Source organism: Danio aesculapii, chromosome 22, assembly GCF_903798145.1.
Source record: "Danio aesculapii chromosome 22, fDanAes4.1, whole genome shotgun sequence".
Taxonomy (NCBI): Eukaryota; Metazoa; Chordata; class Actinopteri; order Cypriniformes; family Danionidae; genus Danio; species Danio aesculapii.
The window spans coordinates 7123814-7150404 of record NC_079456.1 but is presented as its reverse complement, the minus strand read 5'-3'; the positions used below and the strand labels follow the sequence as shown (position 1 = coordinate 7150404).

Here is a 26591-nt window from a genome sequence, read left to right as displayed (position 1 = left end):
ATCACACTTTGGCAAACCACGTTTGAATATAGATGCTGAATGCAGAAGCTGTATGCACAGATCACACTTACTTTAGGTTCCACTTTGACTCACAATCTAAACAGTTTAGGTGTCACATGCTCATGCTACTCGAGCACCAATCTCCCACAATCCAACAGTACTGACTATGGATGTGGAAATGAAGCATCGTAAAGCACTGAAGCTAAAGATTCTAGAGTTGGATTTGTAATCGAAAGGTTGCAGGTTCAGTTCTCAGTATTGCTGTGAGTGAAGAGCTCTTCTGCCTTCAGATCAAGGCACTGTGGGTGCTGTGGTTTGTGGCCTTTGAGCAAACTAACCTAAACATCTGTGTGCGTTCATTCTTAAATAAACTAACCTTTAAACTGATTTTTTTTTCCCCCAATTTCTTATTATTAATAAATTAGCAAAACAAGCTTTCTATTACATTGACATTATGCATTGTTGTTTGTAGATTTAAAAAAAAAAAAAGTTATTAAGGCAGTTTCAGAAGGAAAGTGAAGCTCTGTCTTTCTTAGTTTGGTTCACAAAGTTTAAGGTAACATTTATGTTTTATGTTTTTAAATTTTTACACATTTTATATTGTTTTGGGAATGCTGTTATTTTTTTGTATGTTCTCACTTATCTGAACTGTTATTTTAAAACTTTGCTTTTCATTATTAGCCATACTGAGTAAGGTGGGTTGGTCTTGTAATGGTGAATTCCCTGATGTAACTCTAGATGGCGCACGAGTACTGGTGTAGATGGCCTACTCATCCTTGCAGTGGTCAAATCCACATTCTGTTTCGTTTCAGATGTTTATATTGAAGCACACCAAGCAGTGGAAAACAAAGGGCCTTCCAGAAAAAAACACCACTGCGTGCTATAAATCTCATAATAATCGAATCATGCACTTAAGAAGACAAAGTGTTATAATACTAGTGTAACCGGTTTATGATTTTCATTTGTAGGAAAGTTTCATTTCCATTTGTAAATAACATGGTTATGGTTGGTGAACCAATTTGTGGTGAATTAGTGTTATATTAATGAACTATTATAGTTTTCAGATTTTATTCTACGTTTTCTGGTTTTAGTGATTTCAATATTGTGTTTTTTGGTTTGTTTGTTTTTTGCTGTAATCATGTCAAATCGCCTATATTCCAACGCTAATCTCACTAGTTTGAAGTGACGTCAAATGACGCGTCTCGCTGAGGTGGGGTGTTTGAAGCCCGATAAAGCGATTTTCTGGATGTATGAAGTCTGAAAAACTATAATTTCGAGTTGTCTGGAACGCAGTTTGAGAACTGCAAATAACTTTATTCAACTTTATTTGCTTGTTTTCGCTGACTGAAAACGGCATTGGTGCCGCCATATTCGAGTGACGTCCGTTTATGTTTTAAGAGGCCACAATGAGGCAAGAGGGTTGAGAATGAGCTCTTTATGACTGTAAACTTTCACCCAGAGCCTACTATAACCACATAGCAGGTAGTAAACCCCACCAGAACAATTTAGCGTGTTTGCTAATTAACTTCACTTCACGAATAAAGTAATTCACTTTCCTCAGATGTTCAGTGTTTCTGAAGAGAAGATGCAGATCTTCACTCAAGTTTGTGCCTGGAATTGTTCATAAGGTGAGGTTTTCTTATCTTAAACATTTTGGTTTGAACTTTGAATGTCATTCTGTTGAAAGCTGACCAAAACAATGTTCAATGTTTATAATATGAGCTAAATATTTATTAATAAGTTCAGTTTACCAATAATTTGGGCCAAATAACCTTTCAGTTGTAGAGAGAATTTTTATTGTAGTAATAAATTTATTTGTTAAAATGTTAATTTGGCATTGTGAAATTGGGTGAAAATATTGGGACTATGTAAAAGATAATTCATAGACAACAACATTTCTTGTAACATATTTTGGTAGAATTATTATTATTTATTTATTTGCCAGTCTTATCTAACAGTGGCCCATTTTAATAATGTTTACTTGGACATTTACATACAACAATGCAATGCCCACTTGATGAATGAATCAGTTGGTTTCAACTGTCAGATAAATCAGTTGGTTTCAACACAATAGTAAAATAAGTACTAATAGGATATAATTCAAACTGCTAAGTTTAAAGGGATAGTTCATTCCCCATATAACTTTCTTTGTTCTGGTGAACACAGAGGAAAAGATGTTTCGCAGAACGTCATTACCCTAACAGATCTTGACACTCATTTACTGTCCTAGTAGAAAAAGTAAATACTATGGGAGTAAATGGTGTTCAATCATTGTAATAGTAAACTGCTACTGATAAAATGAGCAAAATCTTTATACAAAGCTTAATGTTTTACTGAATTTATTTAGCAAATTAATGTTTGTCTTGACTGCTCGTGATATGCCCCACTAGTTGTGAATGTGATGCATGATGGGAAATGTTTAACTGTAGAAAAGCTTTGAAAGGGTATCCAAAATTGTGGATTTATTGTGCAGAAATGTACCTTTTAACCTCTTATTTTTTGAAAACCTGAGACGGTCCTGTTGTGTACACACACACACACATTTTATTGGCCAGTACCACAATTTGTGAGCATTTGAACGGGGATGTTGTCCTGTAGCAGGTTCACAGTGAGATCTACTTGTAGGTCAAAGGTTGGATTGTTGTTGTTGTTGTTGTTTCAGAGATTAAGTTCTGTTTGACACTAGATGGCGCAACATTTAGTATTATGCATACTTCCCTGTTTGTGAAATCATAAATGGTCAAGGTTTCTTGCAACACTAATTGTGTGGCCAAAATCCCCTATATACATTTATAGTTATTAATGTTTAGTAGTGTTTTATATTCATAGTTGTTGTTTTTTTTTTTGGCTTGAGTCTGAATGAGTAAAATTAGTAAAACAGTGCAGTCAGGCACATGGCATTTTGAGTCATGGCTTCACAGTCACTCTTCATGTCTAAGAGGACACTAATACTAGCGAGTGAAAAACTGAGCCAAACCCATCTGGCACAGAACAGATCACAATCCTAAAACTACAACTTTGAGGAAAAGGCGGTCTTTGAAATTTGCCTTTTAATGACAGCAATATTACAGTGCTGAAAGAAAATATAATTTTCTTTTTCGGATTGTTTGCTACATTTAGGTTACTCTGATGAAAATTGAATTAAGAATTAAAAAAAGCTTTGCAGTTAGTTATAAACTCTACTGAGTTAGAAAAAAGACTCTTCAACAGATAAAAAGAGGATATGATCAAGAAATAGCTTCTGGGTTTTTGCTAGAGCTGAAAATAATCACTGAAGTGCTGCTATAGAGACCTGGAAATAAGTCAATACAAACATTATTGTAAATATATGCTCATATTTTATTCACAACACAATAGAAAACAAAATGTTTAAACTGAGGAAATATACAATAAAAAAAGCAATAAGGCAGTTTTGAGTTTGATGGTAACAAAAAAGGAGGATAAAAGCTGGAACTGGGCATTAAAAATGTGTGAAAAGTAAGTGTCACTAAAAAGAAAGCTGTAAAAACACTTTGCAACTCATGGATTAATTGTCAACAGATTAATAGCATGCTTTGATACAAAAAAATAATAATATTTAGCTCTGATAGGTAAAAATTGGCAGAAATTTACAACATTTATTCATTTTCTTTTCAGTTTAGTCCATTTATAAATCTGGGGTCGCCACAACGGAATAAATGACAACTGACCCAGCCAAGGCTCGAACCAGCAACTTTCTTGCTGTGAGGTCAATTTAAAGTTATTTCGCATTATCTGTTGCTATTATTACAATAAACAAAATAAATTTATTTGTAAAATATTAATTTGGCATTGTGAAATTGGGTGAAAATATTGGGACTATGTAAAAGATAATTCATAGACAACAACATTTCTTGTAACATATTTTGGTAGAATTATTATTTATTTATTTATTTATTTGCCAGTCTTATCTAACAGTGGCCCATTTTAATTATGTTTACTTGGACATTTACATACAACAATGCAATGCCCACTTGATGAATGAATCAGTTGGTTTCAACACAATAGTAAAATAAGTACTAATAGGATATAATTCAATTTAATTTTGATTGATTCAAATCACAAAGCACTTCTCACCTAAAGTAATGGAGGGACCCCCAATCCCCCCCCCCCCCCCATACGAAATAATGTATAACTGGCAATGGTGTTATACAAAAATATTTGTTAGATGCCATTTATGTAACTTTAAGCATATAAGACTTAGGGTGTACTCACACTATATACAATTGCCTTAAACCGGGCCGAAGCACGCATGTCTCCCCTGACGGCCCACACTCACATTGCATTCTGGCCTGAGCATGCTTGCTTCATAGATGATGCGCTGCATTATAGTAACAGATGCTAAAAGCTCTCTATTATTAAATTCCACCATTAGATAATCTCAAACTTGGGTTATGATTATTGCATTCTGCATTATATTTTTCACTGCATCCCATCTTTTTTGAAATTGGAGTTGCATTAAAAAAATCATATTGCATATTCATACAAAGTATATGACCTTTTTGTATTTCTCAGTAATATCATCGTGGAGTATGAGACTGTGAGTTCCTAGTAAAGCTATTCTGTGTACAGCTCAGGCCAAACTGTAAAAATTGTGGGCAGAAATGGAAATGAAATAAACCGCCTGACATTTACACATCAAGCCAAATGCACAGAAGCTGTTTTTCCATTCAACAGATAGAAATCGGAGACATGTACAAACAAAGATATCAGACCACTGCAGTTTCACTTCCAGTAGCTTAATCGAATGACGATTAGGTGTTAATTATCACACTTTTTTTTAAATGGCAACCCGTGACCTAGTAGAGTAAAGAAACAAGATGTGTTTCTTTATTTGTTCCCATTATAAAAAGGAGAGAAAAATAGTTTTGAGGCTTTGAATGTGTGAAATACTTTTTCACACATATGAGTGGTCAGTGACTTGAGACTTTCCATCCATTTGATTTGCTACAAGATACAAATTAGTGACAATTTTACAAAACAATGCTAAAATTACAACACTACTGCATGTCTTTTATATTAAATAAATGCTTATTTTGGTGATTCTAAAAAAAAAAAAAAAAAAATATATATATATATATATATATATATATATATATATATATATATATATATATATATATATATATATATAGTAAGATGACTGAAAGAAAATTTCGTTAAAATGTGCAGGACGTCTTTTGCAAATACTGCATATACTGCTTCAAGGCTCTGAAACCACATGACCATGAGCAGCTTTTGTGTGAAAGAACATACAGCATATCAGAATGTTTATTTTTCTCATCACATTGCATTTTTAGCCATGAATTCTAACATTGTTACAACTTAAAAGTTAAGAATACTTTGGAGATTCCTCCCTTGTATTCTCACTCCGGACATGCAGTTTGTCCTAGAAATTAGCCATTTTTAAGAGGGCATTTAAATAATTCTCTGTAAAATCATACCTATTATTTGAGCTGTATTGTACCACATTTGGAACTGTTATTTCTGTGTTCCTATGAGATCACACATGTGGAATTTAGAATGTTTAGAATTTAGAATGTAACTGACATCATTTCAAACTGAACTTTAGAACTGAAATTCTTCCTAATTGAAGCGTGATGCGTTGCCATGGAAACTAAAATGGAATATAGTGCAACGTTCTAAAGCTGTTCAAAAACTCAGACAACTGCATGATTCTAAAGTCACCAATGAAAAGATTGAAACCCCTCAGAACTTTCCTGCTACATACCTGTGAGAGAATTGTCTACTACAGAGTGCAGCAATACCGAAAAATATCTTGATCTTGATTATAAATTGTTGCTTTTTCAGTTTTGGGTATGTTATTAATTACGTCAATAATACTAATGATACTACTGCTCAGTACTACTTAAAATTCAAATAAAAATAAAAAAATTGTCATGAAATGATTAATCATTCTTAATCACTCAAATAACCTTTAATTGAAAATAGAGTTCTTATGCAAAATGTATACTGTATTTGTACCAAAAAACCCAATTGAATTTAAACCTGAGGTTGTCAGAGTTTCCTGGTGGAAGCTGGATCTTGCACTTTATCAAAGAAAGCCTGACGAATTATCATCTTCTAGTGGCGACAGACGCATACACCACATCCTCCTGCTTATTAGCATTCTGCACAAAAACACAAAATATAATGTTACAAATGACTAAACACTGAATGAGTTAAAGTTTTTTAATAACAGTGATCAGGAGTCTGTTCTACAGAAGAGTTCATAAGTTTAAATCATTTTTCTCTCTTGTTTACTCATGATCACGACTTTTAATTTCTGGTCATCTTGAAGTTGTTTTCTCGTTTTTTGCTTTTTATTTATATACGTTTTATTATTACTATTATTATTGTTATTATTTATTCCTGCCCAATATATGACCGTGCCACTGAATGTTGTCAGATGTACACTCCAGCCTTTAAAACAGAATCTTACTCGTGTAACTTAATGATTGTGTATGATGAAGGAGCAGCACCAGATACTCTGTTTTGCATAGAGCAGCAGTAGTCTGCACCGGCCCTGCCAGCCAAGAGAATATGTTTAATGTGTTGCACGTATGCACATCTGAAAAGGCGTTCAGAACAGCAATAATAATATGAGTGAATGTGCACATGCTCATGATTAATGTACATTTATGATTATATTCATTTATATGATAATCATTTTTTACAATAATACTCCCTCAACTGTTACCATTTTAAAGTGTAGTTCTATATGGCAAAAATTAAGGTGTTGCATGTATGAATGATCCTGAAAGATTCTGCTTTAATGCATCCTTTCTGCAAGGTATTTACAATTACTTTAAAAAGTGAATCCCTGCCAAATAATGTGATATGAAGCTACTGTATGCATGTCAAGGACATACTCTTGGAATAAGCCGAAAAAATAGGTCGCCTGGCCATACATTAGGCAGATATAAATTATAATAATAATGATTACATAAATAAAAGCAAAAAAATATTTAAATTATAATAATAATAACTAATACATAAATAAAAGCAAAATATATAAATTATAATAATAATAATAACTAATACATAAAAGCAAAATATATAAATTATAATAATAATAATAATAATAACTAATACATAAATAAAAGCAAAAATATATAAATTATAATAATAATAATAATAATAATACATAAATAAAAGCAAAAATATATAAATTATAATAATAATAATAACTAATACATAAATAAAAGCAAAAATATATTAATTATAATAATAATAACTAATACGGAAATAAAAGTAAAAATATATAAATTATAATAATAATAACTAATACATAAATAAAAGCAAAAATATATTAATAATAATAATAATAACTAATACATAAATAAAAGCAAAAATATATTAATAATAATAATAACTAATACATAAATAAAAGCAAAAATATATAAATTATAATAATAATAACTAATACATAAATAAAAGCAAAAATATATTAATAATAATAATAATAACTAATACATAAATAAAAGCAAAAATATATTAATAATAATAATAATAACTAATACATAAATAAAAGCAAAAATATATAAATTATAATAATAATAACTAATACATAAATAAAAGCAAAAATATATTAATAATAATAATAATAACTAATACATAAATAAAAGCAAAATATATAAATTATAATAATAATAACTTATACATAAATAAAAGCAAAAATATATAAATTATAATAATAATAACTAATACATAAATAAAAGCAAAAATATATAAATTATATTAATAATAACTAATACATAAATAAAAGCAAAAATATATAAATTATAATAATAATAACTGATACATAAATAAAAGCAAAAATATATAAATTATAATAATAATAACTAATACATAAATAAAAGCAAAAATATATAAATTATAATAATAATAACTAATACATAAATAAAAGCAAAAATATATAAATTATAATAATAATAATAACTAATACATAAATAAAAGCAAAAATATATAAATTATAATAATAATAATAATAACTAATACATAAATAAAAGCAAAAATATATAAATTATAATAATAATAACTAATACATAAATAAAAGCAAAAATATATAAATTATAATAATAATAACTAATACATAAATAAAAGCAAAAATATATAAATTATAATAATAATAACTGATACATAAATAAAAGCAAAAATATATAAATTATAATAATAATAATAATAACTAATACATAAATAAAAGCAAAAATATATAAATTATAATAATAATAACTAATACATAAATAAAAGCAAAAATATATAAATTATAATAATAATAACTAATACATAAATAAAAGCAAAAATATATAAATTATAATAATAATAACTAATACATAAATAAAAGCAAAAATATATAAATTATAATAATAATAGCTAATACATAAATAAAAGCAAAAATATATAAATTATAATAATAATAGCTAATACATAAATAAAAGCAAAAATATATAAATTATAATAATAATAATAATAACTAATACATAAATAAAAGCAAAATATATAAATTATAATAATAATAACTAATACATAAATAAAAGCAAAAATATATAAATTATAATAATAATAATAACTAATACATAAATAAAAGCAAAAATATATAAATTATAATAATAATAACTAATACATAAATAAAAGCAAAAATATATAAATTATAATAATAATAATAACAAATACATAAATAAAAGCAAAAATATATAAATTATAATAATAATAATAATAATAATAACTAATACATAAATAAAAGCAAAAATATATTAATAATAATAATAATAACTAATACATAAATAAAAGCAAAAATATATTAATAATAATAATAATAACTAATACATAAATAAAAGCAAAAATATATAAATTATAATAATAATAACTAATACATAAATAAAAGCAAAAATATATAAATTATAATAATAATAATAACTAATACATAAATAAAAGCAAAAATATATAAATTATAATAATAATAACTAATACATAAATAAAAGCAAAAATATATAAATTATAATAATAATAACTAATACATAAATAAAAGCAAAAATATATAAATTATAATAATAATAACTAATACATAAATAAAAGCAAAAATATATTAATAATAATAATAATAATAACTAATACATAAATAAAAGCAAAAAAAAAGTCACGATAGTGAAAACTTTTTGTTATGTCGAGGTCACAAGAAAATGAAGTCACGACAAAACAACTTTTTGTTATATCAAGGTCATGAGTAAAGGAGTCTAAATCATCAAATAATTAAGTCGTGATCACAAGAATAAATATTTAAATGCATGGCCCCTTAGGACTTCCATACTGTTCTTCATACCTTGCTTTAACAATCTAAAATGATTCAACAGATCTCAGATTGTTTAATCTTGACAACTGACCTCTGACTAATTTTGTAAGGCAAATTTGTAAATCAGACAAGAAATATTTGGATCACTTGATCTGAGATTACCGCATGTGCTCGAGTTTGTTGTAATGAACAGATTTATCCACTCTTGAAATCATGGTCAGTAATGCAGCGATTGGCTAATGGGAAGACTACAACATAAATGACATTATTTGATTAATATTTAATATTCAGCCATTTGAGCAAAATGACATTCAATTGTTAGTAAATGAAATGCTTTGTTAAATTATACACACTAACTTCTTGTAGGCTATTTGTACAGGCATTCCTTTTAAATGTCTCATAAGTATAGGATGTACTTGGTGATTTATTTACATTTATCTTTAGAGCAGATTTTCTACATGACAGTATTCAAGTTTCTTAATCCAGTGGTGTAAGGCATAACTGGCTATTTAAATAAACATTGCATCAAAAAAGCATTTTAATATTTGAGGAGTGTGCATCTCCGCATGCTTCAAATCACCAATGCATTATTCTTACACAAATAAATAAATAAATAAAATCTTAATGGGAAAACTGGCCATGTCTTTTATGATAAACTCTTAGAAATCATACTAAAGCTGTGGCAAAACCCTATAAAAGTATGCATTTGTATCTGAAAGACCCACATTTGTATATTAAAATACATATTAATACATAAAGTGAGTGTATGATTAAAATCAAGTACAAAAAATGTTCACTTTGAACCCCTTGAAAAGACACCCATTTTAGATCATTCCTAAAAAATCTGATTATTAAAATACTCTTAATCAGTTGAAATATACTTTCAGTCTTTTTTTAAATGACAATCTAACCGTGTTTATATAAAACTGCTTTCAAGCAGGTTTGAATTACCAGTCCTGTTAACAACTGAAGAATGAAACTGCTATTATATATTAGATTTATAAAAAATATATATAAATTTAATAAATATATTTATTTATTTATTTATTATAGCATCTTTATTATAATGCTGTTGCTAACTTTTATAAAAGCACATTCTCTCTTTGGGTTTCTCGGTATGGTCAATCTCTCACACATTTAGACATGCAAGCCAAAAGAAATATGTGCATTTTTGTCACATTTATCTCCTGAAATCATGTTCCTGTCAGACAGTTGTTTATTCCATATGTAACTGGAAGGAGTTTCTTGTTTTCTTTGGACAAAAGTGCCTACTAAATAATTACATGTAAAAAATGTTTTGGCAGTTACACTCTTACTGTCATACTCCTGCACTACAGCCAATTTAGCTTATTTAATTCACCTGTACCACGCGTTTTTGAACCCACACCAACACAAGGAGAACATGCGAACTCCACACAGAAATGCCAACTGACACAGCCAGGGCTCGAACTAGTGACCTTACTGCTGTGAGGCGATCGTGCTACCCACTGCACCACCGTGATGCCCGGTACATAACATAAGATCAGAAATATTACCCATCTTTGCACAAATATAAATCTGTATAACATAGTACTGGACTATTTTTCTCTGATAAAACCAGGCAAAGCTGTTGGATCTGAGGGTTGAAAAAAATCAAGATAATGAGAAAATCACCTTTAAAATGATCCGGATGATGTGCTTAGGAATGCACATTATAATCAAAAACTAGGTTTTTTTATATTTGTGGAAGGAAATGTACAAAATATCTTCATGAAACCGGATCAATTAATATTCTAATGATTTTTGACTTTTAAAAAAAATTCTAATTTTAAATCTTACAATGAATTTTTGGCTATTCCCAAAATATACCCACACAATTTAAGACTGGTTTTGTGGTCCAGGGTCACATACAGTATTCAATATGGATAAAATGTTAGCGAATAAAAAAAAAAGAAACCAATAAATTCTTGTGCGTGTCTCGATTTCATTTTGTACACTGCCCATAAACATTGCTGTTAGGTCCTACAAATACTCTATTTACCCTAAAAATCTATAATAAATATTGAACAAAACAAAATACTGCATGCTGGAAATATATTTTGTGCTAAACATTAAAAGTAGGTTTATAAATTAATACGTAGCACAAGTTGTATTTTTGAGAGGACGATTAGACGTGTATGTGAATGTCTTCTTGACCTGTGCTTTTTGTTTTAGAAATTTAAATTAAGTAATTTTTAAAATTGAGTTTTTGTGCATAACATACATGAAGTAGCATTTTTGTATTTATGAATAATTTAAATCATTGCTTTATTTTGTTTGCATAATAATAATATGATAGTTTCAGCCCTGTCTTATACAAGCACACATCTATAAATCTGACTTACTGCCGATGTGCTGTATAGACACAAAAAAGTAAGAATAATTAAAGGATCTTACCGCTTTCTGTGCTTTTCTTTTGAAGAAAGTTGGATCCGCATAAGTGATTTCTTTTTCTTTTTCTCGAGCTGTTTGAATACAAAAGTGACATCAAATTTGTCTTAATATATACATTTTATATAGTTTTATAAATAGTTTATATAATATAGTTTTTTAATGTAGTAGAACAATTTATTGTTTACGTTGATATTTTTTTCTACAGATCCAGAAGATCAGAACAACAACAACAACAACAAGCAGAAATCCAGGAACAGCAGCAGAAATCCACACTATCAGAGAGACTGTAACGAAAAAGAAAAAATATGACAATCTGATCTACAGCCAAAGAGCTCAGTAAATAAACACATTTACCATGATAAATTGTACCTGGACATGTCTGCCAGAGTGTGCTGATGTCCAGATATGTGGTCTGGTTGCTGATGGTGTTGTTGATCACACAGCTGTAGGTGTTCTTATCTTGATATTCCACCTCCAGAGTTAGAGAGAGACTGATGCTGAGATTAGACACACTGATGCTGGACAATAAACTGTTTCCTTTGTACCAGGAGAGACCCACAGCGCTCACATTCACCACTGAACACAACACTGAACAATACTGCACTGATGAAGAGCACTGAGAAGAGTTGAAGATGAGGACAGGAACAGGCAGACGAGCTGGAAAATGTGAGAAATATCACGATAAATCATATTATCGATAAGACCATTATTGTGTTGAGAGTTTGTGATGACATTTAATTAATGTTTGTTGTGATTTCAAAATTTTTCTGTCAAAATTTGTATGTTGTGCCGATTTAATAGTCCACCAAAGTAAAGAATGGGCTTTAGGGTTTTATCATTTTAAAACAACATTGAAGTTATATTTAATAAATTAAAATTGAACTTACCATAGACAGTGATGCTGAAACTCTTGCTCACGCTGTTGGTCTGTAGTTTATAAACTCCAGCATGTTCAGATCTGATGTTTGTGATGGTCAGAGATGCAGTTTGATGATCCATCTTCAGTCTGTCTATGAATCTCCCATCAAGAACATCATCATATATATCAAGTCTTTTGGTCATTATGTTAATTTTAGTTATTAAAGTGTTTTCAGCTCCAAACCTCCACTTAATCAGATCATCACCCATCAGTTTAGTTAAACCAGTGTGTAAAGTGACTGAATCTCCCTCTGTCACTGACACTGATTCACCAAACACACCTGAAAAACAGAGTTTGTCACAGATTGAATGTTGAAAATTTCTTAAACTAAGATCAGTAACACGCAGCACTGCCAAAAAGCTAAATGTAAGTAAAAAAACGGACAGTAGAAGACTAGAGAGAAATATATAGACGGTTTTGTGAAAAAAGCAACATCTGTAAAAACACATTTTTAAAAATGTCAAAATTATTATTTACCTGATAGTTGAGCCACACCCAAGATCAACAAAACAGCAGTTTGAGCCATTGTCTTTTACCACTTTAAACTCTAGACATTCGAAAGACGACAACACTGACACAACAGAAGTAGCATGCATGTGAATATGAATGCAGAAGTTCCTTATGTGAACATGCTCTGTGATCTCTTAGCACATTTACTTAGCATTTATCTCACACACAGTGATAGATGAGAGCATCTTAAGTGTATAGGTTATTAGCTCACTTCCAGACAAGTTTACTCACCCCCTTTGCTTCCAAGATGTTAGTTTTAAGGTTTTTAATGAAAACAAGCAGGATTTTTCTCAGCAAACATCCCACTCTGATCATATAAAACATATAAATTGTATATAATATAATAATTACTATTTATATTAATAACAATTGTATAAAACTGCAATTTTAAAGTTTAAACCACTGAGCGCACGTTCACTCTATCCGACATTTCACCCTCTTTTAAGAGGCAGGGGCTCATAGGCTAACTTAAAAAAAATGCTAATAACTTTACTTTTTAATAAATAAAACATATTAGAGGATATTACCTAGCAAAACGACGAGATATTTTCTTAACAATAATAAAATATAAAGCAATTATAAATAATATTATATGAAAAATCTTTCACTAGCTCTGAGATGCAAGCTTTTGTGGTTCATTGTGATTTTTTTTGTTGTTGTTTTTTTACTGAAGAAAGAAAGAAAAAAAGATATCTTGGATGACAAGGAGTGAGTAAATTATCAGGATATTGTCATCCTGGAAGTGAATTCTTTGATCGCATTCTTCAAGGAAAGAACAATTGAGCGAAATATTATAATCTCGGTGATAATTTTTGTTATACAGATTATTAAGGCACTATCATAGGTCAAATGATGCAAAAATAAGAAATAGCTCATCAAAAGCTCTTGACGAGGTGTGGTCTCACTTGCTTTCACTTTCAATTTTGCATCGTCATCACACCACATACACTGACCACACAAATAACGATAACTTTTGTTTAATCTGGGCACGTGTTATCAGTTGTGCTTTTCATTGTACTACTTTCTATCATTTTTTCCAACTGTATTCTTACCATAAATGCTAAAATAATCTGTTGCCAATAATTTGTTTACGCATTCAGGGCGGGGTTTCTTTCTGAGACAGGAAAAGAAAGCCACCATTTTAGACTCACGGTCCAACGGACAAAGACCGACGCAGCTCGACTGTTTTTAATCTCAACCAGTGTTTTACGACCGTGAAAATGATGAGACGCTGTTTTCTGTTTGTGTTGGTCGTTTACGGTAAGAATGTGTTTGTTTCTGTGTAATTTCAACCACTAGCATTCCAAACAATGAAAATGACGCAGTTTCATAAGTAATCACATTTGCATTTACCTACGTTTTAAATGTATTTATTCTACCGTTTGTGTAAATGATTTTGCTAGCCTGTTTAAATTGTGTATTATTTCTTACTTTTAGTTCTCATGTAGTGTAGAAATTATCGGACATAAAACTTTGTTACATCAATATATCTGCTGTTTCTCTTAATCCATTTTAAACGACGTAGTTGTGGTTTAGTCAGCTTCTAATGTCTATTAGAATGAAATATTTGAAAATAGTTTTTAAGGTGGTAGTTCATTCAGATAAACATTAAGCTGACAAGAGCTTTTCCGGTACCACTTAGAGGAAGCACAAAACACTGCATCAAGTTGGCTACGTTTGGTATAGCCTAGCCTGTATTAATAAAGTAAGATTGCATTATAAATGAGTTGTAGGCTAATCTTTTCGTAGCATATTGATTTGATTAAAATATTTAAATGAAAACGTGCAATAAAATAAAAATCACATATATAAATGTCACAACCAGATAGATGCAAATGCTGTCAAAATTTTTATTCAGACTGTTCAAAACAACTACGAGCAGAGGCTCGCGTCTCAAATGATCAGTGAGGTGATTGCTTGGTGAGAGCGGAAGGCAAACAAGCGACCAGTGTCCAAATCACGAGGCAAAAAAACATCACGCTCTCCCTCGTAAAGATAATACGGAAGTACTGTAACTGAAACTGAAATTCATCGAAATTCCTGGTTCCATAAAAAAGCCTAATAGACCTTTTTCACAGCGGAATTGAATACTGGAAGCGCCCTCCAAAGCACTGTTTAGTTTATTCCGGTTTCGCTAACAGTCGCAGAAACATGACAGCCTCGGGACATTGGATGACATTTTCACTGTCAACTTAGCCTTAATTTGGACAAGAACAGGTTGTTCGCTTGGTTAATGAACTGACGTAGCCTAAATAAATCAGCATTTAAAAGGAATTTGTGCAGAAAATGTGTCTTACACGAAGCGTTTGCAACGTTAGGTTACAGTAAGGTGCGCAGCCAACAGCATAAGATCTGCTAACTCAAGCCATTCGTTAGCAAAAATAACTATTTAACATCCAGCAGGATTAGTTTTATGTTAGTAGTTGTCCGTAAGCTGTGCTAACCCCCTCCTTCCTTTGTATTCAGGGTCAGATATAGTGAACAGCGATGTCGTTGTACAGGCGAGTTGCTATCGGTCAATGCGAAAGAACGAGGAGCCCCATAATGACAGGTTGCTTAATGCTCGTAAAGTTTACTCAAGTCTGGAAACATAATTTAGCTCCAACTCGCCGGAAAAAATAAAGATAATTGTTGTTGTGTTTGAATACGGTTCTATTGAAGCACTTCAGTTTTCCACTAATTACTAAATTGTAAAGCAAATATCTTCAAAACAGTCCGTCTGTAGCGTATAGGGTGTGTTTCTGAATCTTCAGGTTAAAGTTAGTTTATGTTCCAGTTCATTTTGTTCATCTGCTTTGAATGTTTTTATTATTTATTTAAAGAACAGCAAATAACATTTTACAACACAAAAAATATACATGCCAGGGGGTAATTATAAATCAAATACAGATATACAAAATGTACATATGTAATAATTAAATAAATACATTATAGAGGTCACATTTTTTAAAGTGGGTAGGCTTCCTTGTTCAAAGAGTCTCTGATGCTGGTAATATACAAGCATGTTTCAGTGATCAATACCTTAAAATTTGCTTGCTTATTAGTAAATTAGACAGTAAAGCCTAAAAGTACATTTTCCCACAATGATAAAAGAGGTTTTGAACACTGAAAATTGTTAATAATCTTTTGCAGCTCTTCCTTTTGACTGAGTATGTACAATTTCAAAAGAAGTGTAAAACCGTCTCCTCGTATTCATTACAGAAATACAATTTACATCAATTCCACTTTTACATTTTTGTAAATAATGTTTTGCAGGAAAAAATCTGTGGAGAAGTTTATAGGATATTTCTTTAATTTTGTTTCTAACCTGATATTTCTGTGGTAACAGCCACACTTTTTTCAGCAAATCAAGTCACCCTTTAATAAAGACATCCAATAAAACTTTATATAAGGAACAGTAGTGATTTCTTTATGGAAAAGAGTTGGAAAAGCTCTATTATTACTCTTGGTGTTTACTGTAAAAGTAAAGTTTTGCCAACAGATTTAGTAAAATCAAAAGACGATGGTCTTGATTAATACCACTAAATAACATATGGGTCTCTAAAGGAATTGAACCAATAACAGTTGAGAACTTGCAGGGTTATTGAGATACTGTGATGAGAAAGGAATTCATTGTAAGAAAAGTATACCATCTTTATTATAAAACTGACTAACCAAATTAATTTTGTTGTAAAAAAAATAGCATTTGTATTAGTTGTCTATTATTCCAATGTGGGGGGAAATTATGCTTATATATTAATGATCTTGATAGGAGCACTTGTTTGTGGAAGGCAGATAACTTAACTGGAATTTTGTCTATATAATAATTTTACATCAAAATAAAACTAAGACCACCAATATTTGGTCAAACATAATGATCTCCGCTTTGAAGTGCATACTGCACATGAGCGTACTCTGGCATATCACTTGAAACGAAGGACATTCATTCCGTCTAAATAATTTCACCCATGGTTTCCCCTGTCCTGTGTCTTTTCGTGGAAACTGAGGTAAGGATGTTGTTTTTTTAAGCTGGAGCAGCCGGGAACGCTGCAATAACAGTGACGAGACGACTCTGCCATTCTATCATACTCTGTTCCATTGGAACCGAATGTTGTGAAACGCCGTTTCGCTTACCGGAACCAGGAAGTGTGAAAGAGGCCTATTGTGCTCACACAAACCATTCACGTGGCCTCCATTTCTTAGCTGACTGAAATTATATCCTACACCATATCTATACATGTATTTGTTTAATTAAAAATAATTTATAATTTGTAATGTTCTTTAAAAGCTGTAATGCACTACTGAATCTGACAGATTGATTAGCTGTAGGCCAGGGGTGTCCAAACTCGGTCCTGGAGGGCCGGTGTCCTGGGCCCGTTTTTTTCAAAAGGTTTAATCCGGATAAAAATGATCCAGATTTATTAATCCTTTTTTTGCGATCTGTGATCACGTAATCCATCTTACTTTTTGAGCCAGTTTTTTTAAAGCAACATCGGATTGGATCAATCTGATCCGGATAGGAACATTTCAGCAACACTAAATCATCACAATAATTTCAGTCTTCCTCATCTTATGTGGAGAGACCAGCTTGTCTGAGCGTAGCCTTTAGGAGGCGGATCTCAAGTCTGGCCTTGGTTTGCTGCAGTTTGGTCAGAGCCTGTTGTTCCTCTGCCAGATGAAGCTGTGCTTCTGCCCTTTCAGTCTCTTTTTGCAATTGTTGAAAGTGGTTTCACAAATCAGTGATTGCCATTCTTTGTATTTTTTTTTTTTGGTTATTCTGTAATCATTGCATGCATCACTAATAAATATTCTAAAAAGAAAAATATTTTCCATTGTGATGAATATATCACAATTAGTGACAGAATAAAATTGTTTGTTTTTGGTCAATTTTGACAGCTGTTTTTGGGATTATTTTATGAGGCCAAACTCTTTCTACTTTTCTGTACGTTAAAGCCTACCTAATCACTGAAGCCTGATGGATAAACAAATACAATTAAAACCTTATGAATAAATAGGATATCTTGTATGATACTGCATGATCCAAATATAGTATTATTTGATACATTTTTAAAGTTTCAATTACATTTTGGGCATGAAATCCATGCTGAATCCACCCTTCTGATGGAATCAGTTTAATCCAGATTTTTTTGGATCAAAGTGATCCAAATCCTACAAAAAAGGTCTGAAAAATCCAAACTAAAGGTTTGATCCGGATCAAAACTAAGAATAGATTATGTGATCTAATCCAATTATGCAATCAGTTTTTTCTTTTGAAAAACCCATTTTAAAGAATTGATCCAATCCGTTATCCAAAATCCTGGTGTATTACTTTTGAAAAACCGGGCCCTGGAGATTTTAGCTCCAACTTGCCTCAACACACCTGCAACGATGTTTCTAGAAAGCCTAGTAAGAGCTTGATTAGCTAGCCCAGGTGTGTATGATTGGGGTTGGAACTAAACTTTGCAGGACACCGGCCCTCCTGGACTGAGTTTGTCTCTTTGTTCTTTAGGCTCTAGAACAGTCATCTGAAACGTCATACAGTGTTATGCCTGGATTTCATAAATAGCCTTGCATTTACTTACACAGACTATATTTGAAGTAATGCACGTTTTCCTCCTGTAAAAAAACTCATAAGAACAATGTTTAGTGGCACAATGTGTTACTACAGTGTTTTTAAAAGACTCAACACTTAATTGATATAGTGTACAACCAAGCACATGTGGTCAGAACTAGGGCTGCACGATTCTGGCAAAAATGTAAATCACTATTTTTGTTTAGCTTAAAATCAAGATCACGATTTTCCTCATGATTCTGTAAATGTAAAATAAAGGTTAATACAAATAGCCTATTATTACTGTTATTTCTCAAACATATGGTAAAACAACTCTAATAATAGGCCTATGTGTAGGTCTACTGTTGCTTAAAATGCTAAATTTTGTATAGTCATTATAGTGGACTTGAACAGACTTTCAGTATGTCCTGTTTGTTAATTCACAGTAAAATGTTGACCATTATGAAGTTGATGTATTATGTTTAAGACATGTTCTTGTCATCTGCCATTGACAACATTATTAGACCATTTGTTTTCACTGGTAAAATTAGAATTTTGTCATTATCAGATTCCTTCTTGCATTATATTCAACATTATATAGGCTAGGGTTGTTATACTGACACAGTAAACATTTATTGTCATGCACAACACTTTGTGTTCGCCATGAAAGAAAAAAACATAACAAATGCTTGTTGTAATCTTAAATCTAAAATGCGATATGATCATTTAAATGATGTGTGCACAGGTTTCACTTTCACTTCCGAGTGCGGCTCATGGCTGCTGTCATTGTGATTAAAAAAACACACATTCAAATCATTCTTTCAGCGCGGCCCTCAAACGATCGATCTGTGCAACAAACTGAACGTTATTTATGACTTTATTACCTGTTATTCACAGCCTATGCAGGTTCTGTTCACTAAATTAGGCGTCATGCGTGCATCTTGGTAGTAAACACAGAGTAAAAAAACAGTTCGTCAGCTCACGTGTGATTTTGCGGCCGCAAATACATTACATGAAGACAGAAATTAAATTTTTGTGTGAATTATACCTTGTAAGTATAGTATGTGACACTTTTAATGCCATTTGAAGGTGTCAATGTTGCTGTGAAGATTTGCCTTTATGCTTCTCTCCTGACCTTGAAAATATAATTGGCTAAATCGTAGAAAAGGCTGAATTAGGAAAGTGTGTAGGGTCGAATCGAGATTGTGATCTTTTTTCGATTAATCGTGCAGCCATAGTCAGAACACAAACTAGTCACAGGTAATGATGTATTAAGCGTTTCTCCCAAAGAAAAGCCGTCTAGGCAAAATGCTAGCAGGCATCTGTAGCTCTGCTCACGCTCTGCCTTTTTGCTCATATTTGGTTACCTCCAGTTGGAGCAATAGAGTGTAGGAACTATGACGTCACCTTGTAGGCTAATCAGCTGCTAGCATAAAACTGGTTCCCTCGATAAAATCCCCATAGGATTTTCTCATAGGCTTTTTGATGATTGCAAATAATAAGCTCTGTGTTCAAACACTGATTATTACACTTACACATTTTGTCCAGCCGGATAATCCTCACACAAACAAAACAAATGCAAATGCAAGAATTGAAAAGCTAATATTAGGCTATAAACAGACTACACTGCCCTCGGGGCGCTCGCCTGTGACGCCAGCACATCCCTGTTACAGACAACTTATCAAGCTTAATTTGATAAATGTGGTCCATGACAAACTTTTACTCTCTCGGTTTATTATATTATAATCCACGCTATATATTATGAACAAATAAATACGCAAAAACACATATGTATAGACCTATGTGCCTTTTGGATTGTTTTTACGTGGGAAATACATTTTGGTTTGCTTTACGGTTGTTGTAAAATTTTAAATCTGTATGTATAAATGTGCCTACATAGTATTATCATCAGACATATTTAAATAAGTGTATCGCTCACGTGCACACAGCCCGCTTACCTTAGGAACAGACGACAGAAATGAGGCGTGAGGGACAAGTCCATATGCCTGCAAGTTCCATCATGGATAGTCAGGAAGTACAGCGAAAAGCAGCCCTTACCATCACATATGCTATACATTTTAAGGAGGAGTGTAAATACTGCAGTTATGACAGTTAAATGTGTTCCGATGAAGAAAAAAACCCAACGAAAAATTAATTGATCACATTGAATTAACAGTTAACATATTTTACACATTTATTCACACAGGAAAGACACTGGAAAGGCATTTTCAAAAACCCATAATATGGGCTTTTTAAATCGTGCTCACTTTTAACTATTCATTTGTGTCTCCAGGTGTGGTTGGTGCTGATGAAGTTGAAATGCCAATGAAAGAGGGACAAAATGTGACGCTACCTAGTGGTGTTAAAAAAACAAAAGATGAAGAAATGATGTGGTATTTTAATGGCACCCGCATTGCTATGATTAATGGAGATGTCAACACAACCTGTTACTATGATGTTAATAAAGGAATATTCAGCGGCAGGCTGTATGGTAACGTTAGCACTGGATCACTTACCATCAAAGACATCAGACCTGAACACGCTGGACGATATGAAGCAGAGTACAGCAAAAAATCAGTCAAAAGTGAAACCCTCAATCGAATAGGTGAAGTCACGTGTCACAACAAAGCAGTCCTGAATATAACTGATCGTGATGACATCATAAAAATATTCAACGTGGTAGTCACTGGTGAGTTTTTCCATGTCATTTACCCTTAATTATTTTTTTACAATTTTAATTTTATAATTCGTAAATATGAACTGTTTAAACTGTGATATTTAAACTTGTATTAATTTTCATTCTCTGTGTATTGATGTTCAAATCTACAAAACCCATGTATTTTATCAGATTATTATTCACATGCTGTTAGTTTAACGCTTCATAATATTTTAGTCCTTATTTCAATCTGATTAATATTGATGTGCTGTTAGTATAATGCTTCATAACATTTCAGTCCCTTAAGATCCTTTACATTGAGTTTATCACTATTAAAATTGATTTTGTGTTTCCAGCTTCTCAATCTAAAAGCAATAAACAAAGAACGGGAGAAAAGCCTGTCTCCGACACAAGTATGTTTTCTCTTTTTTACCTTAAAATTATTTTTACAAATGGGTTGCACCATGTGTCAAAATACACAGTTTAACGCTTCATAATATTTTAGTCCTTTATTTCAATCTGATTAATATTGATGTGCTGTTAGTATAATGCTTCATAACATTTCAGTCCTTTAAGATCCTTTATATTGAGTTTATCACTATTAAAATTAATTTTGTGTTTCCAGCTTCTCCATCTGAAACCAATAAACCAAGAACGGGAGAAAAGCCAGTCTCCAACATAAGTATGTTTTCTCTTTTTTACCTTAAAATTATTTTTACAAATGGGTTGCACCACGTGTCAAAATACACATTTGATTTATACACAAAAGGAGAAATCACATCTGTTTTCAATACTGATGAAAATTACAAGTGTTTTTTTGATCACCAAGACATTATAGTCATTTCTAAAGAATTCAACTTTGAATCACCAAAGTTAATTATAGTTTAAATATATTGACATGGTAAACAGTTATTCTACATTTATATAAACAAACAATTTGGAGTAATCCCTATATTTTAACAAAGACCGTGCCTTTCATGTCTCCACATTAGATCTGTAAAGACAAGGCTCTAACTTTGGTTGGAGAAGTTGGGGTAGAACTCAAAATGGGGTGAAATGTTTTCAATTTAAATCCTACATTTACATACATTTAAGAACTATGGTGATACAAAATCTAAGAAAATGTAGATGTAGGTTGATTAAACAAATTTAATTTCAAACTAACCTAAAATGGAAAAATAATAATTAAAAAAAACTTTATGAACTGTGTATGTGTAACCAGTTCTGCGTTGTGTTTTCTTCGTTTTATGGAGAAATAACCAGACGGACATCTGCAGTTGTGACGGCTCTTTACTCACTGATAATAAACAAAAGCACAGCTTTTACAGTGTGTCTTCGCCCTTACAACTTTTCTGTTAAAGGGAAAGTGCAATGCGTTTAGCATTCACATGTTTCAGTTAGACAAAAATACATCAAAACCTCAATTTTAGTGAAAACACAAAAATAATGAAATATATATGAAAAATAAAGGTATAAATAATATTTAAACATTAAAACTAGCTTCAAAAGTTATTTATAAAGTAAAGATGATTTAGGATTAATTAGAGCTTAGCAGACACCCACCTCTCCCATGTGCAGTCAGTGCAGAAAGGGAAGAGGCGAGTGCAAAACAGGAAATTAAACAACGTAAGCTCCCTTAGAAATTTAAAGGAGAAGAAGCACACTAACAAACACCTCAGGTATACTTCATAAACACGTAAGGTAAAATACATATTTTGTGTAATTCTATAACTAAAGTGAATGATAATTTTCATACCTGTTACATATGCTGAATCACTATTTTGCAATTTCAATTGCAGATAGACATCATCAAAATTAGTTTTATATGTAAGATAATTATATTAAAATGTTGATCATTTATTTTATGTATTTATTTATTTATTTCCTTTATTTAGCCAGGAGATCACATTAAGACAGTACTATCTCTTCTTCCAATGAGACCTGGTCAATACGGCTGCACAAAGTTTCACAGAAAACAATTCTACAAAATCACCATTCATAAAAGACTTATAAAACTGTCAAGATTAAGCTGATTTTGCAAATCAATCCAAGCCCTAGGAGTATAAAAGGAATAAGCACATTTGCCAAGTTTTGACAATACCCTTGGGACTGTTTACCGAATGCAGGAACCAAATCTGGTGCATTGGTTATTTATAATACAAAGAATTGTACAAAATACAATGATGCATTCGTGAATCTGCACCTGTGACAAAGCGTATTGTTGCGTGATAAACAGAATCTAGTTTTCTAAGTAGAGTAGCTGCTGCATGCATATATAGATGATGACCATAATCAATTATAGACAAGAATGTACTCTCTACTAATTTCTTATGGGCCTTGTAACGAAAACAATTTTTTGACTGGTGTAAGAAACCTAATTTCAATCGAAGCTTTTATTAATAACTTCTCAAAATCAAAGGCTGATGTCTCATCAATCAAAATACCTAGATATTTATAAGAGCTAACTCTTTTGTTATTTGTACACCATTCGAGGACGTGATTGTCTGGTCTGTTACCTTAAAAGGCACCTATGGTAAAAAATCTACTTTTCAAGCTGTTTGGACAGACATATGTGCATGTATGATGTATAGACTGTCATATTGGGGTGATACAAGCACACCCAGTGCTTTTTTTTCAATTTAACAACTTAAAAAACGGTGGACCAATTGGAGCGGTTTTCAAACCGACCACAACTTTACGTAGGAGCGTCATCATATCCTCAGTTTGTTGATTAACATCCGCCATTTTCAGCGTGAGTCGAAGCGATATCACTAAAGGAACACGCTAGCTCTATTTTTAGATGCAAGGCTCATTGGGCTCAACACAAGAGCAATATTCTCCACATTATCGCTCTAATCAGAATTATTGGTTGTATCTTTAGGTAGGTTTGCAAACATGTGTACTTCTCATTGAGTCTACCTTATACTTCAGCCATTTGCATTTCTCGCGATCCCAGAAGCTCCCTGTGATCTTAACTAGCATGCGTTTTAGAATTCTTAACATAGGTTTCTATCAGGGTACACTCAAGTCGACGGCTGGACGCCACGGACCGCTGCAGAAACCTATGTTTAGAATTCAAAAATGCGTGGCGCGACGATTCGGGACACTTCATGTCTCTGCCGCGCTACAGAGAGTGTCTGGTGTGCCGTGTCGCGGCTTCGAGCGCCGCATCCGGTGCCTCGGTCAAAGTTAATTCAGTGTGCGTGGTTATTAGTTTCTGTGTACAAGCTCGGCACTTGAAACTAGCACACAGTTGGCTGTAAAACTGTACGAAGACACAAATGATTTTGTACTCTCTGCTTGGTCTGTGTCAGAGTCGTACATGTACGACTGAATGGTGATCCTCTCTCTCCTTCTCCGTCTGCCTGTCAGACTGTTGCAAACGCAGAGCGGGTGAGCTCATGGCCCCGCCCCCTTGTTACGTTGGTGGGAAGCCGAAACTAATCTACATGTGAAGCAACACACCCATAAATCAGCGAGCTGTGGACACGCCCCCAACATAACACTTTTTAACACATTATAATAAAAAATCTGAATTGTGTTTTAAACTGAACCTAAACTGGCACACTCAGAAGAACCATAATATTAATATTAAATCATAAAAAAGAGGTAAACTATGGGCCCTTTAATGCGTCCATGGCTAAAAATCATATATTTAGTCGTTTTTGAATTTAAAACCAATTTTAAACGATATTAATTGTCTTGCATGAACAACCAGGCCTAATTAATAAACAATTTAAACATTTACATACCTGTTGCTCATTTTTGTGCAACGCCAATTCTTAAACATTAGACTGTCTGAGCTAATAAACTGGGATAATATAGTAAATCAACCAACTCACAACTTCTTTTTCTTTCATCCATGTTGACATTAAATTCATCCATTGCTGCTTAGTGTTTCATCATTGACTGAAACAATCATTTCAACTGCAATACCTGCTCATTTGAAATTTCACACAGGCCTTTATTGCACAGGCACATCGACACATGCAGACTCTCTCTGTGTCAGTCAGAGGAGGGGTGTAAAGGTTAAAGTAAAGATGTGAGAGAAATAAATAGTTTATATTAGATTTGCTCACGCTAATAATTGCTTTTTTTATTATACCTGTTCCAGATACATCTGTTCTTGTAGGCATAATAATTGGGGCTGTTCTGGTGATTGGTGCAGTGTGTGGTTTGATTTACTTTATCAAATGGAGAAATAGAAAGGGTAAGTATTATCTACAGATAACAAAGAAAATATGAGTCTTATACAAAAGTAGTGTTCAATTGTCTGTGATTTATTTTTCCATAGCAAACACGAAGAAAAAGCAGCCAGGGATTTTATAGAAAGTCAGAAGACGAGGTAATATATTGAATGAGTCTTCATTTCTCCTGCTTTGATTAAACCATCCTGATCTATCTTTTTATCTGGTTTCTTGTTTTCCTACAGATGAAGAATCTGATTGGAGAAATCTTCAGCATCAGTGTTTGTATGCAATGCAATATTTTAACCCAAAAATATTTCTGCTTTATAAGCTTCTATAATTATCTGGACACATACGAGCTTGTGCTGTTTGAAGCGTTTAGCATAAATCAGTTACGCTGAATTAATAAGCATGTACCTGACTGTTTTATCAGATTTGGACGTATTTAACCACCTGTTACTATAAGCACTGAAAGTGGTGTAATTGAAGCTGGTAAATGGCCTTTACACACTGTAGGTGCGGTTAAAGTTTGATGCCTTTCATTTTGGATTGCTGCTGTCATTTTGGATTAACGTGTGTCATTGTAAAAAACATTTTATAAATGCTTATGACAGCTGTTATTAAGTGTCATTTGCTCAGTTGTGACATTTAAATGAAAAGATGACATTGTTTGTTATGACAACTTGACATTAAAAATACATTGCAACCTGTTTTTATCTGTCATGACATCTAGACTACCAAGATGGCAAAACTTGTCATAAGTCTGTCATAAACATGATTCACGAGACATGATACACTCACAGATATTTGACTGAATAGAATATGCATATTTGGCGTGCTGTCCGGGGAGAGAGCTCTGTGCTCAGGATAACACCCTAAATCCTGTTATACCCCTTATCAGGATAAAGAGAAATAGGGTCCGAGCGCAGTGTCTAGCCCGATTCCAAAATGCTCCCCCCTCAGATTTAAATAGGTATCTGGTTTAATAGTGTGGAGTTGGGGTGGTGGAGGGACGCTGAAGTCAAGAGAAAATGAAGGTATAACGTGTTTGACTATTTATAGGGGTT

The 26591-nt window shown here is 32.1% G+C and overlaps 1 protein-coding gene and 2 long non-coding RNA genes across 4 annotated transcripts; all 3 read left to right on the top strand.

Moving 5' to 3' along the window:
- The first annotated feature begins 1308 nt into the window (after positions 1-1308).
- LOC130215547 (uncharacterized) lies at positions 1309-14438 on the top strand. 2 transcript variants are annotated; one of them, XR_008835726.1, is made up of 4 exons: positions 1309-1482; positions 1562-1628; positions 11928-12388; positions 14252-14438. It is a non-coding gene; the product is annotated as an uncharacterized LOC130215547 (long non-coding RNA). The 2 variants fall into 2 exon arrangements; XR_008835725.1 differs by lacking the exon at positions 1309-1482 and having other exon boundaries at positions 1497-1628.
- Positions 14439-21002: 6564 nt separating this feature from the next.
- LOC130215542 (uncharacterized) lies at positions 21003-22240 on the top strand. The gene is made up of 3 exons (XM_056447367.1): positions 21003-21370; positions 21694-21750; positions 21963-22240. The coding sequence occupies exons 1-3, from the start codon at positions 21007-21009 to the stop codon at positions 22223-22225; spliced, it is 684 nt and encodes a 227-aa protein (XP_056303342.1). The 5' UTR covers positions 21003-21006; the 3' UTR covers positions 22226-22240.
- Positions 22241-25237: 2997 nt separating this feature from the next.
- Positions 25238-26234, top strand: LOC130215545 (uncharacterized). The gene is made up of 3 exons (XR_008835723.1): positions 25238-25547; positions 25632-25682; positions 25770-26234. It is a non-coding gene; the product is annotated as an uncharacterized LOC130215545 (long non-coding RNA).
- The last annotated feature ends 357 nt before the right edge of the window (positions 26235-26591 follow it).